At 36.6% G+C, this 15,015-nt stretch overlaps 1 protein-coding gene across 10 annotated transcripts in view; it reads right to left on the minus strand.

Annotated features, from left to right (window-relative positions):
- Cyp4x1 (cytochrome P450 family 4 subfamily X member 1) overlaps positions 1–15,015 on the minus strand; it is a 140,859-nt gene that overhangs the window by 38,687 nt on the left and 87,157 nt on the right. For 8 of the 10 annotated variants that reach the window (XR_015452655.1, XR_015452654.1, XM_004869317.4 and 5 more), the window contains exons 2-4: positions 4,176–4,317; positions 3,066–3,110; positions 956–1,083 (exon numbers count right to left, since the gene is read on the minus strand). Coding sequence is in view for 8 of the 10 variants with exons in the window: in XM_004869317.4 (XP_004869374.1) it covers positions 956–1,083; positions 3,066–3,110; positions 4,176–4,317 (315 nt within the window). In the remaining 2 variants the exon portion in view is untranslated. Of the gene's footprint in view, positions 1–955; positions 1,084–3,065; positions 3,111–4,175; positions 4,318–14,533; positions 14,604–14,856; positions 15,002–15,015 lie in introns of those variants that run through there. The other 2 variants (XM_087214875.1, XM_021247953.2) reach the window with 2 other exon arrangements.

Here is a 15,015-nt window from a genome sequence, read left to right on the forward strand (position 1 = left end):
AAGTGGCTCCTAGACATGGAGGTCAACTCAGAAATAGCCACTGGCAGATTTGAAATTGCGCTGAATGCTAAGGAGCACCAGAATTGGAGAGAATACTTTTCAGCCTGTGCCTGGTGATCTCTGGGTCTCTTCTTCAAGAACTCACATTGATGTTTTCAGCATAAACCCAACAGGCTTCAGGTTAAATCCACTTTTTTGAGCTTGGTCAAGAAGCCAGCTAATAAGCTGGTAACAATAATTCCTTGGAAAGAATTTATGATGAAACTGTACTAATGTTTTTTGTCTGATTTTATAAGAAATACAATTTTAAAATTAAAACTGCTGTAAAGGCGAAGCTTCGGAAAAGAATTCATTTCTAAATCAGAGACTGCCCACAGGACTGTTCTGCAGCACCCTTCTGTCCCTTTGGAAGGTGCAGGTGACTTCCTGATGATCCTCCCCCTCCTATAAGAGGAAACACATCTGCGACTTTAACAGAGACACTTATTCTTTGCTCAGTCCTTTATGGCTATTGGACAAATCCCTTCCAACCTCCAAACTTTTGGTCATGCACAGTTCCTCTTCCTAGAATTCTTTATCCATTTTACATATGCATTTATGCCTATCTTATATTTCATGGTAAATCTGAGATTCCTCTGGAATCTGAAACTACTATAGCTGCTCTTGGCTTCCGTATCTGTCACTTACAGCACTTATTGCTTGAATATCACCGCTTGAAATCTGGTAAATTGCCATACTCTCTTAGATTATATCTAAGGCAGAGGACCAGAGCTTCTTATTCTTTTTAATCACCCAAAGAACACAGCAAAGGCTTACATATTGCTCAACAGGTAACTGTATGTTCTTTCTAGAAATCAACTTTTGCTTTTCACTATCCACTAAATATACATCAAATTCACTCCCTGTTGGAAGCATTTTATAGTGCGCCAGAGCTCCACTTCACCACTTCACTTACCAGCATTGTGTTCACAGAATGGGCCATCACCTCGACATATGTTTTCAGGGTATCACAATGTAATCCAGGAGTTAGTAGGCGACGATGCTGGAACCACTTGGGCCCATCTAGATTCAGGAGACCTTTTCCTTCAGAGACAAAGACACAGAACCTCATGCCATTTTATTAGAAAAGGAGGGAAGAGACACATAGCACGGAGTGACCATGACCCACAGGTGTTCATGGAGGAATGGAATATCAAAGTGGTGGCCATAGATTCAGATGGTGTTGAGTTTTAATGCTTGCATCTATGATGGATGTTTTTAACATTGTGAAAAAGAATTTGAAAGTCTGAAAGTGCTAATCCCAAAATGACCAGCTAATACCTGTGTAGTAATTAAGGAAGTTACTTAACCTTCCTGAGCTTAGTTTTTTCAACAATGGAGTATAATACATTCCTACTCCATTGTTTTGTGTGGATTAAACGAAAATGCATAAGATACCAAATTGAGTCCTTCTCTAGCTCATGGTAGAAATGTGACAAATCTTCCTCTCCTTTCCACTGCAAGCCAATCCATAAATTATACTGTGAACACAAATTCATCAGGAACTAGACAAGGATATCATTCTCTACCCAGAGAGCCCCTCCTTGAGACCTGGTCTGTGAATGGCACAAAATGGAAACATTTCCCAAGGGTAATATATCACAGTCTTCCATTTTTAGAGTGGTCATTAAGGATCTGTCTTCAAAACGACTTTAAAGTTTGAATGACACCAATATGCCAGGCTCATGATGGACGGGCTGGCACTGGTACAATGCCAGCCACTATGTTAAATGCTAAGAACATGTGTTTCATTTAATCCTCACAGCACCCACAACCCCGACTCTCACTTCATTTTCAGAGAAAAAGAAACTAAGATGCAGGGGAATTAAATTACTTCCCTACAATCACATTCAACTAGTCTATTGGGGTGGTAGACAGGATTCAATCTAACTGGCTCTGAATCCAAAGCCTTTCATTTAATCCTTTTCTGCTTTAACATAAATACCAACTATATGACTAAAGACCTTAATTCACCTGCTCAGAGAGCATTGTCAAACTGTACTTCAGAGCACAATTTCACTAATTTGCATATGGCAGTCAGAAAACTACAACTAGAAAGGAAAAAAATTCAGTAAGAGAGATGAAAGGATAGGAACAGAATAGGGATGGAAAAGCTATGATTACAAAGAAAGAGAAAGGATGGATTCATACATATGTTACCTTTAAAATGAAACTGGGAGAGAAATGAATGAGGAGGCTTTTCAGAAAGTGCTGCGTTGACCTCTAAGCTCCTATTTTACCTCGCAGTAGATAACTCTCATTAGAGATCTACCTTATTCTTAATGTTTTGAGTTCAAGTTTGAGTCTCTTTTACTACTTTAAAGAATGTTTTGAAATTTTGTGTTTTTAAGTGATTTCTTATTAGTACATGTTTGCAGTACATAATGTTTACGTTTATCGTAGGTAGTAGATAAATGTACTCAACATATCTTTATTCTACTCTCCCTCTTTCCTGTATCTCTAGATCCCCTTTCCTTCTGCAGAAAATCTCTCTCGTTCCCTACTGCCTATCTTTTTAAAATTTATTTTTTATTTTTTTTGGTTTTTTTTGAGACAGGGTCTTGCTTTATAGTTCAGGCTGGCCTTGAACTCACTATGTATCCCAGGCTGGCCTTGAACTTGCAGCGATCCTCCTGCTTCTGCCTCCCTAGTGCTGGGATTAGAGGTGTGCACCACCATGACTGACATTTGTTTTGTTTTTAAATTTATTTATATTTAAGGTTTCTCACATTTAAAAAAAAGTTATGTAATACTTAAGCTTGTGTGTCCGATTTATTCCACTGAACATTATGGACTCAAAGTGCATCCATTTTCCTATAAATGAATAGTAGTACAACTCATTATAACTAAATCTTGGAAACAGCCTATATATCCATCAATTGATGATTAGATATAGAAAATATTTATACATAATGGAGTACTACTCTGGCATAAAGAAGGATAAATTTGAGTCTCTTTTGAATGCTGTTTATTGGAAGGGGAGTAGGAACCAGAGAGTCTTACACATCTCACTGGCACATACGTACCAAGACATGGAGTCATGAACTTGTATGGGTACTGGGACTTGGGGTCTGCAGAGTCAAGCAGAGAAAACAAAAAACAGTATTAGATAGAGCACTCATTACCAGTTAAAGTCAGGGAAAGGTTTCTTCATTTGCCAGGATTTGCCACAAATAGCGAGCAAAAGGAAGCTGTTGGTCACTTCCTGTAGCCCTCAGAGGCCAGGGTGTACCACAAGTCTTAGGTCAATATCAAAGAACAGCACACCCAGATTTTCCCCTTGTTTATACTTCCTCTATAGAAAAAGATTGCCTGAGGGTTGCCACATTTCTAGACCAGGAGTTGGGACAGCATATATCCTTTTTTTGAATGTAAACTGACTGGTAAAGCAGGTCTGACAGACACCACAAAGTGATGTATAAATGCCTGCTGGTTCTTGTGACTCTAACATGGAAGTGTTTTACAGCTCTTGTCCTTAACAGGTGAACTTGAGACAAATCAGAGTAGGGGCTAGAAACTTGGAGACCTTCCAGGAAAGGGCTGTTTATAGGATTTATTAAGGTTGAGAAATGTGAAGCATAAAAAAAGATGAGAATACAAGACTTTTTTTAAAAAACAAAATTAACAGAGCAAAAATTGGCCATTTTAGTTTTGTTGTATAAGATTGTGGAGGTCTTGCAAAAGGATTTCATGGGGAGGTAGATGACTCATGCCCCCAAAAGAAACATAGTTGAGAAACATGCAGAAAGAGAAAACACAAATAGTCAAAAGGCTGGACTGGAAAAAGAGCACTCCAGTATTCGGGATTGCATATTGAGCCAGCAGAGGCAGAGCTGCTTGATTTACCCTAGAGACTATATTCAAAATAAGGTAAGGTGGAAAGTGGCTGGCATGAAATCACAAAACCAAGAGGCAAAATAAGCCCCTGGCCAGTCTGATAATACCAGTTAGGCATCAAAGAGCCCTGGAACAGGAAATTGGAATCCCTTCAAGCTGGGGGAGGGGGACCTGTCTCCTCTCTCACCCCCAGATCTCTTAAAGGCCCAGTACTAATCTTAGCTTCAGAGTCTGCCTGTGAGTCATGTGAATCTCACTCCTAGGAGAAGTAGGTCCCTGTCATTTGTCCCTTTTCTTACCTGTTCTGTTCAGAAACGTCTTTGCATAGTCTGGGTCATAGATAAAGAAGAATGCCTGAAAGGGCCCAACCCAGCAAGGAAAGGCACAAGGGTACTTCTCAACAATCTCCTCAAGCTTCTCCATTTTATCTTCCTGAAGAAGCTGTAGTGACAAAAGTAAAGGAAGTTAGAGAACCAGCCAATCTGAATTTGTCTTATGGACATGCTGAGTTCAAGGCCTGTACAAGGTCATGTAGCAGAGGTGTCTGGTCTCTTTTCTGGAAGGAGGTGAACATACTTTCTTGAGGGTTGAGAAGCTTGGGGGATAATATCCTAAACAAAGTTAATGTATTTATTTATTCTATATAACTATGTGCTGTAACACCAGACAAACCACTGTCAAATGACATATACTATGATCTGTTTTCCCAAAGGAGGGTGAAGTGAGCTGAGTCTTACTCTCTGCCTCAATTGTCAGCATCACACACCTAGAAAAGGGCTGGGGTCTGGAGACTGCCAATTTCTTTCCTATACAAACACTTGTTAGTAAGACCACCATCCAGCTCACTGTCTCTTCTCTCTTTTCTTCCAATAGCTATCAGTGATTCTTTTTCATGACTTCATAGTAAACACTTTGCTCTAAAAACCTGCCAACTCCATCTACAAAGAAAGTTGCATGACTTTCCCCTGCAGCAGTAAAAGTTTTATTTATACAAGTATATGAAGCTTGAAGCAAACTGAAATGGCAAACTGTCAGTTTCCAACATTTACAAAGCACAGTGCAAATATTACCACCAGTGAAGAACTTTCTGCTTTTATCAGAAGATTACTGAGAGCTCACTTAAATAGTTTCTATACATTACTGAAAACAAGACTAATTAGTATGTGTTTCTTGTGTTGAGTGAGAGGCAGCTGTATGTGTGTGCTTGGGTGTACCTATGTGCAGTGTACTTGAGCTCGATCATGGTTCATGGGGAGCCCCATCTGCAAGGCAGCCTTAATGGTGGCAAGTTTTCCTGTGTGACCATATAGCATGTGCTGTGTGCTTGTTTGTTCTTATGTTCAGAAGAGGTGGAAAACTCTGGCTTCCAATTTCCTACATTATCAGCTAGCCACTCAAACCCATGAAGTGTTCTCTGGATAGTTTAAGGGCACTGAAAGATTGAGACTCTTGAAACCTAGCTCTTAAATTAATGCCATCTATTTTGTTTTTGCTAATATTCTCACAATTGAGCCAGTAACAAAATGCCCACTGTTATCCAGAATAATGGTTTCTAACAATGTGAATATTTATTTATTCACAAACAATGAACAAGGTACAGACAAATACAGAAAAATCAAGACCTTTGCCTTCATGGAAATTATAACCTACCAGGAGAATTGTTTAGATTAAAAGTTGTTATAGACACTCCCTGCCACATGAATGCATTTAATTACACTTTTATTTTATTTTTTTTGGTACTGGGGATCGAACTTGGGTCCTTGCGCTTGTGAGGCAGGCAGCCAAACCACTGAGCTAAATCCCTGGCCCCTAATTACACTTTTAGTCACTTCTGTCCAGATAAAAGAAAGCTACTGTGGATCTTGTAATATATTTAAATTATATTTCTTCATTCCCATAGCAGAATCCAAATACATTTGAAAACAGGTATTATGCATAATTACAATTGTAATTGTAAAAAGCAGAAGGCATTTTACAAAGCTACAGGGATAAAAACAGCATGGTTCTAGCATAAAACTAGACATGTGGATCAATGGAACAATAGAGAAACAACCCCAGATGCATTCAGGTATTTGATCTTTGACAAAGGGACCAAAAACATACATGGGAGGGAAAATAACCTCTTTAATAAATGCTTCTGGGAAAACTGGCTATCCACATTCAGAAGATTGAATCTAGACCCATATTTCTCATCAGGTAGTACTAAGATCAAAGTGGATCAAGGAATATTAAATCAGAAACAGTTAATCTGCTGGAAGATTAAAATATGTTAACATTCTTGAAGTCATAGGTATGGGCTAAGACTTTCTAAATGGAACTCCAATTATAAAAGAAATAACATAAAGAATCAACAAATGAGATCACACCAAATTAAAATGCTTCTGCACAGCAAAGGAAACAATCATTAGAGTGAAGAGACAACCTACAGAACGGGAAAAACTTTTTGCCAGCTACATCTTGTAGAAGACTAATATCTAGAATATATAAAAAAGTCAAAAAAATTAGACCCTCCCCCAAAAAAGACCAAATAAGAAATGGGCAACTGAAATGAATAGACCTTTTTCAGGAGAAAAAAATACAAATGGCCAGTAAATACATAAAAAATTTCAATATCTCTGAATATTAGAGAAATGCAAATTAAAACAACACAGAGATTCCACCTTACTCCAGAAAGAACTGGCTATATTCAAGAACTCAAATAACAACAAATTCTGGAGAGGCTTCAGGGAAAAAAGAACACTTCTACATTGGTGGGAATGTAAACTAGTACAGTCATTATGGAAATTAGTATGGAGAATCTTAAAAAAAAATAAAAATAGAAATTCCATTCAACCAAGCTATTCCACTTCTAGGTATCTTCCTTAATGAGTTAAAGACATCATGTTACAGTGATACATGCATACCCATGTTTACAGCAGTATCATGCATAATAGCTAAATTTTGGAAGCAACCCATATGTCCATGAACAGATGAGTGGATAAAGAAACTGTGGTATTGATACATAATGGAGTACTACCCAACTATAAAGAAGGATAAACTTGAGACATTTGTAGGAAAATGGATGCACTTTGAGACCACAATGTTAAATGAGACGTAGGAGATAACATAAGCTTCACATCGTTTCTCTTGTGTTAAAAACCCAAAGGGTAAATAAAGACCACAATGGAGGAGAGATTTTGGGAAGTAGGAAGAAAATGTTCAAATGGGAAGGAGAACAGGGGGGAGGGAGGGAATAGTGATATAAAAATAAATAAGAACAGAAGGAAAACAATAGAAACAAAGTTTTGGAAATGGAGAGTGGAAGAAGAATCAAAGAGAAAGGAAAGGAATGGGAAAAAATAATTAAGATATATTATGTACAGGTACAAATCCCCTAAGAAGAATGTGATCATTATGTATGTAAAAGTATACCAATAAAATTAATTTTAAAATACTACATAGTTTATCTTATATGAGAAACCCCAAAATACACATAAAGAGCAAGATAAAAGATAGATAATATGAAACATGGCAATAGATCTTTTGCAAGTAAGAAGGGGACCAAGAGATAGAGGAGAGGGGAAAAGTAAGTAAAAAAGTCAGATGTGTGTACTATGCATGAACCAACAACTCCCTGTGATGAATGTAATCATTATGTAGTCAAGCATGTACTAATAAAAGTTTAAAAAGAAAATTAAGATACAGTAGTATCAAAAGAATAAATTTATTAGAAAAAATTGTAAAACTTGTACTCTGAAAACAACAAAACATTGTTAAGAGACATTAAAGAAGACCTAAATACAGTAAATGGGAAGACATTTCATGTTTAAGGACTTGAAGACAATATTGGTAGGATGGTAATGCTCCACAATTTGATCTACAGATTTGCAATCTTTTTGGAATCCCAACTTGTTTTTTTGTAGATTGTTGATTCTAAAATTCATATAGCAACTCAAGTATCCAGAATAACCAAAACAATCTTGGAAAGGAACAAAGTGAGAGGAATCATACTTCCTGATTTCAAAGCTTTCTATAAAGCATAATGAATTAAGATAGTGTGGTATTGGAACAAAGATAGACACAAAGATCAGTGGAACAGACCTGAAAAATCCAGAAATAAACTCATATATTTATGGTCAAGCTTGTCAAAATGATTCATCAGGATAATAAAAGTCTTTTCAACAAATGGTCCTGGAACTACAAGATATCCATATACGAAAGAATAAAGTGAGACCAGTTACTTTACACAATACAAAAATTAACTGAAAGTGGACCAAAGGCCTAAATGTAAGAGCAAAAATTATAAAAGTCTTAGAAGAAAACACAGGAATTTGATCTTCAATTTAAATTTTTTTCTAATTTTTATTTTTAAAAAGTACATATTTTCAGTGCATAATGGTTACATTATTTATGGGGAGTTGGTGCATGTATGTAACACATTTTAATCATTTTTTGCATCCTTTTTTTTCCCTCTTCCCTCTCTCCATGTCTTGGTCCTTTTCTCATTTGCAAAAGATCTATCTCCCTATTTCATATTATCTATCTTTTATTTTGCTCTTTATATTTTGGATTTCTCATATAAGAGAAACCATGTGATATTTAAGTTTGTGTGTCTGATTTATTTCACTTAAGATTATGTTGACCTCCACTTTGGCAGTGGTGTCTGAGACGTGACATCCAAAGCATACACAGCAACAACAAAAATAGATAAATGGGTCTTTATTAAAATTAAAAACTTTTGTTCACCAAAAGACAAAAGGAAGAAAATAAAAATACTACTTCTCACAGAATTAAAAAGTATATTTGAGAATCATATATTAGACAGGAGACTTGAATCTAGAATACATTTTTAAAACTCTCTTGCAAATCAATAATAAAAGCACAACACAAAAACTGGCAAGTGATCTGAATAATTTTCCATTACAGATATACAAATGGCCAACAAAGAACATGAAAAGATGTTCAATATCACTAGTCACCAGGGAAATGCGAACCAATTGTATGATGAGATACTACTTTACATCTACCAGGATGGCTGCAGTAAGTTTTAATAAGGGTGAGACAAACAATAACAAATATTGACAAGGGTATGGAGAGACTGAAATTTTAATACATCACTGGTGGGAATGTAAAATGGTGCAGTCACTACAAAAACAAGATGGAAGTTTCTCATAAAGTTAAACATAAGAGTTACCACTTAACTCAGCAATTCTATTCCTAGATACATATCTCCATGATAAATAAAAAGTTGTTCTTGAATGTTTGTATTTTCTAAGAGCCAAAATAGAAACAAGTTAAATGTCTACCAAATGATGACTGGCTAAGTAAAATATAGTCAAGCCATACAATGAAATATTATTCAGTAATAAAAAGAATTAATTACTAATGGATGGTACCATATGGATGCTAAATAAAAACATTATGCTAAATAAAAAACACATGTTATTTGGCTCTACTTATATGAAATATCCAGAATAGGCAAGCTTATGGAGACAGAGTATATTGATTGTCTGGGACTGGGAAGGGGACTGGGAGTTTATGCACTAATAGCTAAAAGGTATATGTTTTTAGGTGGACTTTTTAAGGTGATAAAGATGTTCTACAGTTCATTATAGTTATGGTCACACAATGCTGTGAATGTACAAAAATTTTGATCTTATACTTTAAATGGGTGAATTATGTGGTATGTACATTATAACTCCATAAAGCTATAAAAACTCCTCTCAATGAATGATTTTATCTATTAGATGATAGAGTACAGCAATGACCTCAATAAAAAATGGAATTTACTTTTACAATGGACTAGTTAGTACAAGATAGACAAGCCAAATCAAACAGAGAAAGAACATAAACACGAAAGAGGCGATGTACCAGATGCTGAAGACACTGAGCTAAGACATGTTCCTGCCTGGTGTGGTGGTGGTCACAGTCTGCTGGTGGAGCTTGTCTCATTTATAAACCCTGAAATAGCATTTACTTAATGCCACACATGATTTCAGGTCTTGTAAAATATTAACAAGTTCGTTCTCTAAGCAAACCAATAATAGATCAATAATTACATTACATATAAATGGGCTAATGATTTTTTTAAAAAGACAAAAGTTGTTCAGACTGTACCAAAATGAATCAACCAAAAAAACAGAAATCCTCAAAACTATACACTATTGGCAGAATACATGCTTTTTTTTTTTAAAGACTCAGAAGTTTAAAAATAAAGAATGGAGAAATATATGTTTTAAATACTACTAAAACAAAGCTGGCATAGTTACACTAATATCAGATGAAGTAGGTTTTAAGGAAATTTATCTTCCTGGATATAAAAAGGAACATTTTATAAATTAAAAAGTACTAGTTTGCCAGGAAGATTTAATAATTTGAGGAGCACTGCTATATCACATTATTCTCAGTAGCTGGTGGCACAGACCTGTTGGACAATTTTTACATTTTTCCAACTTCTGATTAACTCCCCACTCTCAATTCCAGTTTCTAGAAAGTGTAGGGATGAAGATCAAGCTCTAATGGGAAACAGAATAAATGAAAGTTGAAGAAAGAGAAATTTAGAAAAAGTCAATTAAATTGAATGGAAAAAATTAAGTACAGAGAAGTAACTTAAAGGAGAGGTATGTTAAAGGAAGGGCTGGTTCAACCACCATTTTCCCTTTCTCCATGCAACTTTATGTTCCACAAATGAGAAAGGCTTAATTTTCTAGAGGAACTAAATGAGAGGCTTTGAAACTTGAAGAAACTAGGCATTATAGAGAGGAAAGAAGCATTGTAAATTATTATGAGTGATTTTTCTTGTCATTGTCCTAGTTACTTTTCTTGTTGCTGAGACAAAATATCCAACACCCAAAGTTAAAAGGGGAAAAATTTATTTAGCTCACAGTTTGCAGAGGCTTCAGTCTGTAATTGGTTGGCTCCAAGGCAAGGTGGCCATGACAGAGGGGCAACAGTTTGTGGCGGATCAAAGATAGCAAAGCAACAAGGGAGGACAAGCCTCTTTAAGTCCTTTATATTGTATCCGGGCTACCAGGATCAGGGCAGTGACAAGTCAATCAGTGTACTGATTTAGTAATTATACAACCTTAATCCCAGCATCACACACCCTAGATTCAGCCACCTCTGAAAAAGCCCCATCTAAGACTGCATGAGACTTTGGGAGGACATCTAGACATAAACTACAACAGTCACTAAGTTTTAGTGTGGTGTTTTTATTCAACATAAGGTAATGATAAAAAAAATTAGAGACTAAGACAGAATTCTAGGAAATTAAAATTGTGATACCCAGATTAAAAAAAAATTTTCAGTAGAAATTATAAGAAGATAAATCAAGAAATATAGATTTAAAAATATATAGGCTCAATGCAGATGTGCAATATGCAACCAAGCTAGGGATGTAGCTCAGCAGCACAGCACCTGCCTGGCAAGTGTGAGGTCCTGAGTTTGATTCCTGGTACAAAAAAAAAAAAAAGAAGCTACCAATATGCAACCAAATAGGAAGAAAGAAGAGAGAAATTAAGAGGGTGAGGGGAAGGAGAAAGAAATTATAATATTTGCTGTTAGTGGACCGTCCCTAACACTGCATCCTTACCAATTCAGTGTACCCCATAACCAGCACCCACATTTACTAATGTGAGGGCTTCCCCTGGTTACTGGAGTCTGCTTTGCTGGGTGCGTAGTGCTAGTTCATAGTGCTGGGGATGTAACAACCTCAAAAGCAGCACAGAAGCTGACAAGAGTTAGTATAAAATTGCCCTTACTTTTCAGGGAGGATAACTCTGAGGATCAGACTCCCAGTGGAAACAGTGGGAATAAACTCCAGTTATCCACAGCAGTAACCTGCTAATGAACAACCCAATGTCAGGTGCCCTCCCATCCTATCTCACCTGTCCAGTTCACTACCAAGTTCCTTGGTATCATCTCCAAAATAAACTGCTTGATCTGAATCATTGTCTTGGGGTCTTTTTTTCCTGGGAAAATCTAAACTAAGACAAAAATTAAACATAAAAATTTACCAGAAGTAGTGAACCTGAATTTCTAGATGGAAAAAATTGCCCATCAAATGTCAGGCACAATTATTGAAAAAAGTGCCACAGCTAGGCTATTCATAATTTAATTTCAGAATACCAGAAACAAAGTGAAGACCTTAAAGCTGCTAGAGAAGAGCAAAAAGGCCATATCATAAAGACCAAGAACACAGAGACAGGATGACAAAGAGGATTAAGTATTAAGGGTTAAAATCATATAGGACTCAAAAAGCACAAGAGACAAAACCAAAAATAAACAAGTAGAACTACATCAAACCAAAAATTTCTCCCTATGGATTGGGAGAAAGTATTTGTGAACCATATATTTGATAAGGGTTAAATAGCTAAACATTTAAGGAACTCATACAATTCAATAAGAAGACAACATAACCTGATTAAAGTAGGACCTACACAGACATTTCTCCAAAAAAAAAGCACACATATGGTCAACAGGTATATCAAAAGGTGCTCAACATCACTAATCCACAGGGAAAGGCAAATAAAAATCACAATAAAATATTCTGAACCTGTTAGGATAACTTTTTATCAAAAAGTCAAGAAATAACAAGTGTTGACTAAGTGTGAAGAAACAGAAACCCTGTACTCTATTGGTGGAACTGCAAGCTAGCACAGGTATTCCAGAAAACAGTATAAAAGTATCTAAAAAACATTAGAACTACTGTATGACCCCAAAATCTCTTTTTGGGGTATAACCTCCCAAGCAAATGAATTACCACCTTGTTAAGATACCTGCATTCCTTGTTTGTTGCAATATTACTCACAATAGTCCAGATGTGGAATCACCCTCAGTGTTCATATCAGATGAATGGATAAAGGAAATGTGGTACATGTACATAACAGAATACTACTTATCCTTAAGAAAGAAGGAAATTCTGCCATTTGCCACAACATGGCTGAACCTGGAGAACATTTGTTAAGTGAAATAAGCTAGACACAGAAAAATAATGCATAATGTCACTTATATGTGTAAAGACAAAAGATACATAGAAACAGTGTAAAATGGTGGTTACCAAAGGCAAAGGAGAGGTAAGTAGAGGAAATGAGAAGATGTGGGTTAAAGCTGCAGTTATGTAGGATGACTTAAGTTTAGGGACCTAATGAACAACATGAGAATAATCAATAGTTAATGATATTGTATTGTATATTGGTATTTTGCCAAGAAAGTAGATTTTAGTCACTCTTATAAGAGAAAGTTGGGGGATGGGGGAGAAAGTAACTATATAAGATGGGTATGCTAATTTGCTTTACTATAATAATTACCTTACTATGTTTATGCACATTGAGATAGGTACATCAAAACAGCATGCTGTACCCATTAAATATATACAATTTTAAAAAACAAAAACAGCCAGGCATGGTGGTGCACACCTGTAATCCTAGCAGTCAGGAGGCTGAGGGAGGAGGATTACTATGAGTTTGAGGCCAGCCTGGGCTACATAGTGAGCTTAAGTCCAGCCTGAACTGCATAGCGAGACCCTGTCCCCCCAAAACTAACCAACCAATCAATGAAAACAAAAAACAAAAAACTGAAAACAAAAGAATAGGAAAGTTATCAGAATTTTCAACAGCCATTCTGAAAGCTAGAGACAATAAAACAATATCTTCAAAATCCTGAGTAAACAATTTTTAAAGAATTCTACACCTAGCCAAACTTAATTTCATTCATTTAAAATATGAAAAAAAAGACATTTACAGTCATTAAACAGTTCAAAAACTTTACCTGACATTCTTCCACTCATTCCCAAGAATCAACTTACAAAATGATGAAATAAATAGGAAACAAAAGATGAAATGTGTCCAGGAGACAGGATATGTGACATAGGACATTATCAAAGGAAAGTTCCAGAACAATATCTGCCTGCCAGACCTAAGTGGACAGAGCAGTATATGGACTGACAGGTTGATAAGTGTGAATGTTTGGAAGTAGTATTGAGGTGTTTGATAGATCTATTAAAGCCATTTGGTGAAAAGAATAGTGATAAATACTGGAAAATGAAGCAGATGGGAAATGGATAGCAAACGAAATCAGTGGGGACCATGGCATAAATAACATTTACATAATCAAATAATATAAATACTAATTCTTCTATTTAACTAAAAATGCTATATAACCATATTGAGACAGTCAAAGAGCAAGTATTGACTGTCATAAAATTCATACACGGATGTCTGAAATTATTAAATTGATAAATGCAAAACAGTTCCTGTAGGAGCTCTGCTGAGAACACCCTCTTTGCCCCGCCCATCTTTTACGATTCCTCACAGCCCTTCACTAAGGTTAATCCCCTTCCAAGACTCGGTTTAGCAAAGCACTCTCTGCCCTACTTTCTTTTTCTTCTCGTGGCCTAACACTGCACCTGACCCCAGCCCGTTGAGGGTGGGAATCCATCTTTTCTTTGTAATTCTAGTACCTATCAGACAACTGTCACTCGAAATTGCTATAAGAAAGGAAAGAAAGAAGAAAGAAGAAAGGAAGAAAGAAAGAAAGAAAGAAGGAAAGGAAGAAAGAAAGAAAGAAAGAAAGAAGGAAGGAAAGAAAGAAAGAAGGAAGGAAAGAAAGAGAAAGAAAGAATCAGGGCTGGGAATGGATTTCGAGAACTGGAGAGGCCAAAAAGTGATGGTCTCCCTACTCTTGATACATTTCAATCATCTCATGTTTCTGGAGAGGTTGATGGGGGCTGCTCCCTGTTTCGGAAGAATCTGAAAAAGAAAATTTTCTCTGCTTAGTATGGACTAAGAGAGCCCACTGCTGTGTTCGGTTTTGCACATTTTTTGCAGTTAGTAAGTATTATTTAGAATAACATAACTATTTTTTAAACAACACAATGCAGTGCATGAATGGAAGAGATGGGCGAAGCTACTGGAGACAGATCTGAGTTACACCTGGCTTTCTTTTTTTGTATTCGGTCTCCCTAAATCCGCCCCCCCCCCGCCCCCACCATGGCTTTCTCACCAGTGACCTCTCCCTGCTGGAAGTCTCTAGGGCAAAGAAGCCCACAAAGCCACAGACTGGGCTGACAGGCCCCTGCAGGACCGAGGGTCCGAAGGAAACAGCCACCTCTCTGCCCACGGCTTCCTCGGCAGCGTCCTCCTCTGCCCCTCCCTTCCATCT

Source organism: Heterocephalus glaber, unplaced genomic scaffold (genome assembly GCF_053883595.1).
Source record: "Heterocephalus glaber isolate CG9 unplaced genomic scaffold, H.glaber_assembly_v1.0 deba00001451, whole genome shotgun sequence".
NCBI lineage: Eukaryota > Metazoa > Chordata > Mammalia > Rodentia > Bathyergidae > Heterocephalus > Heterocephalus glaber.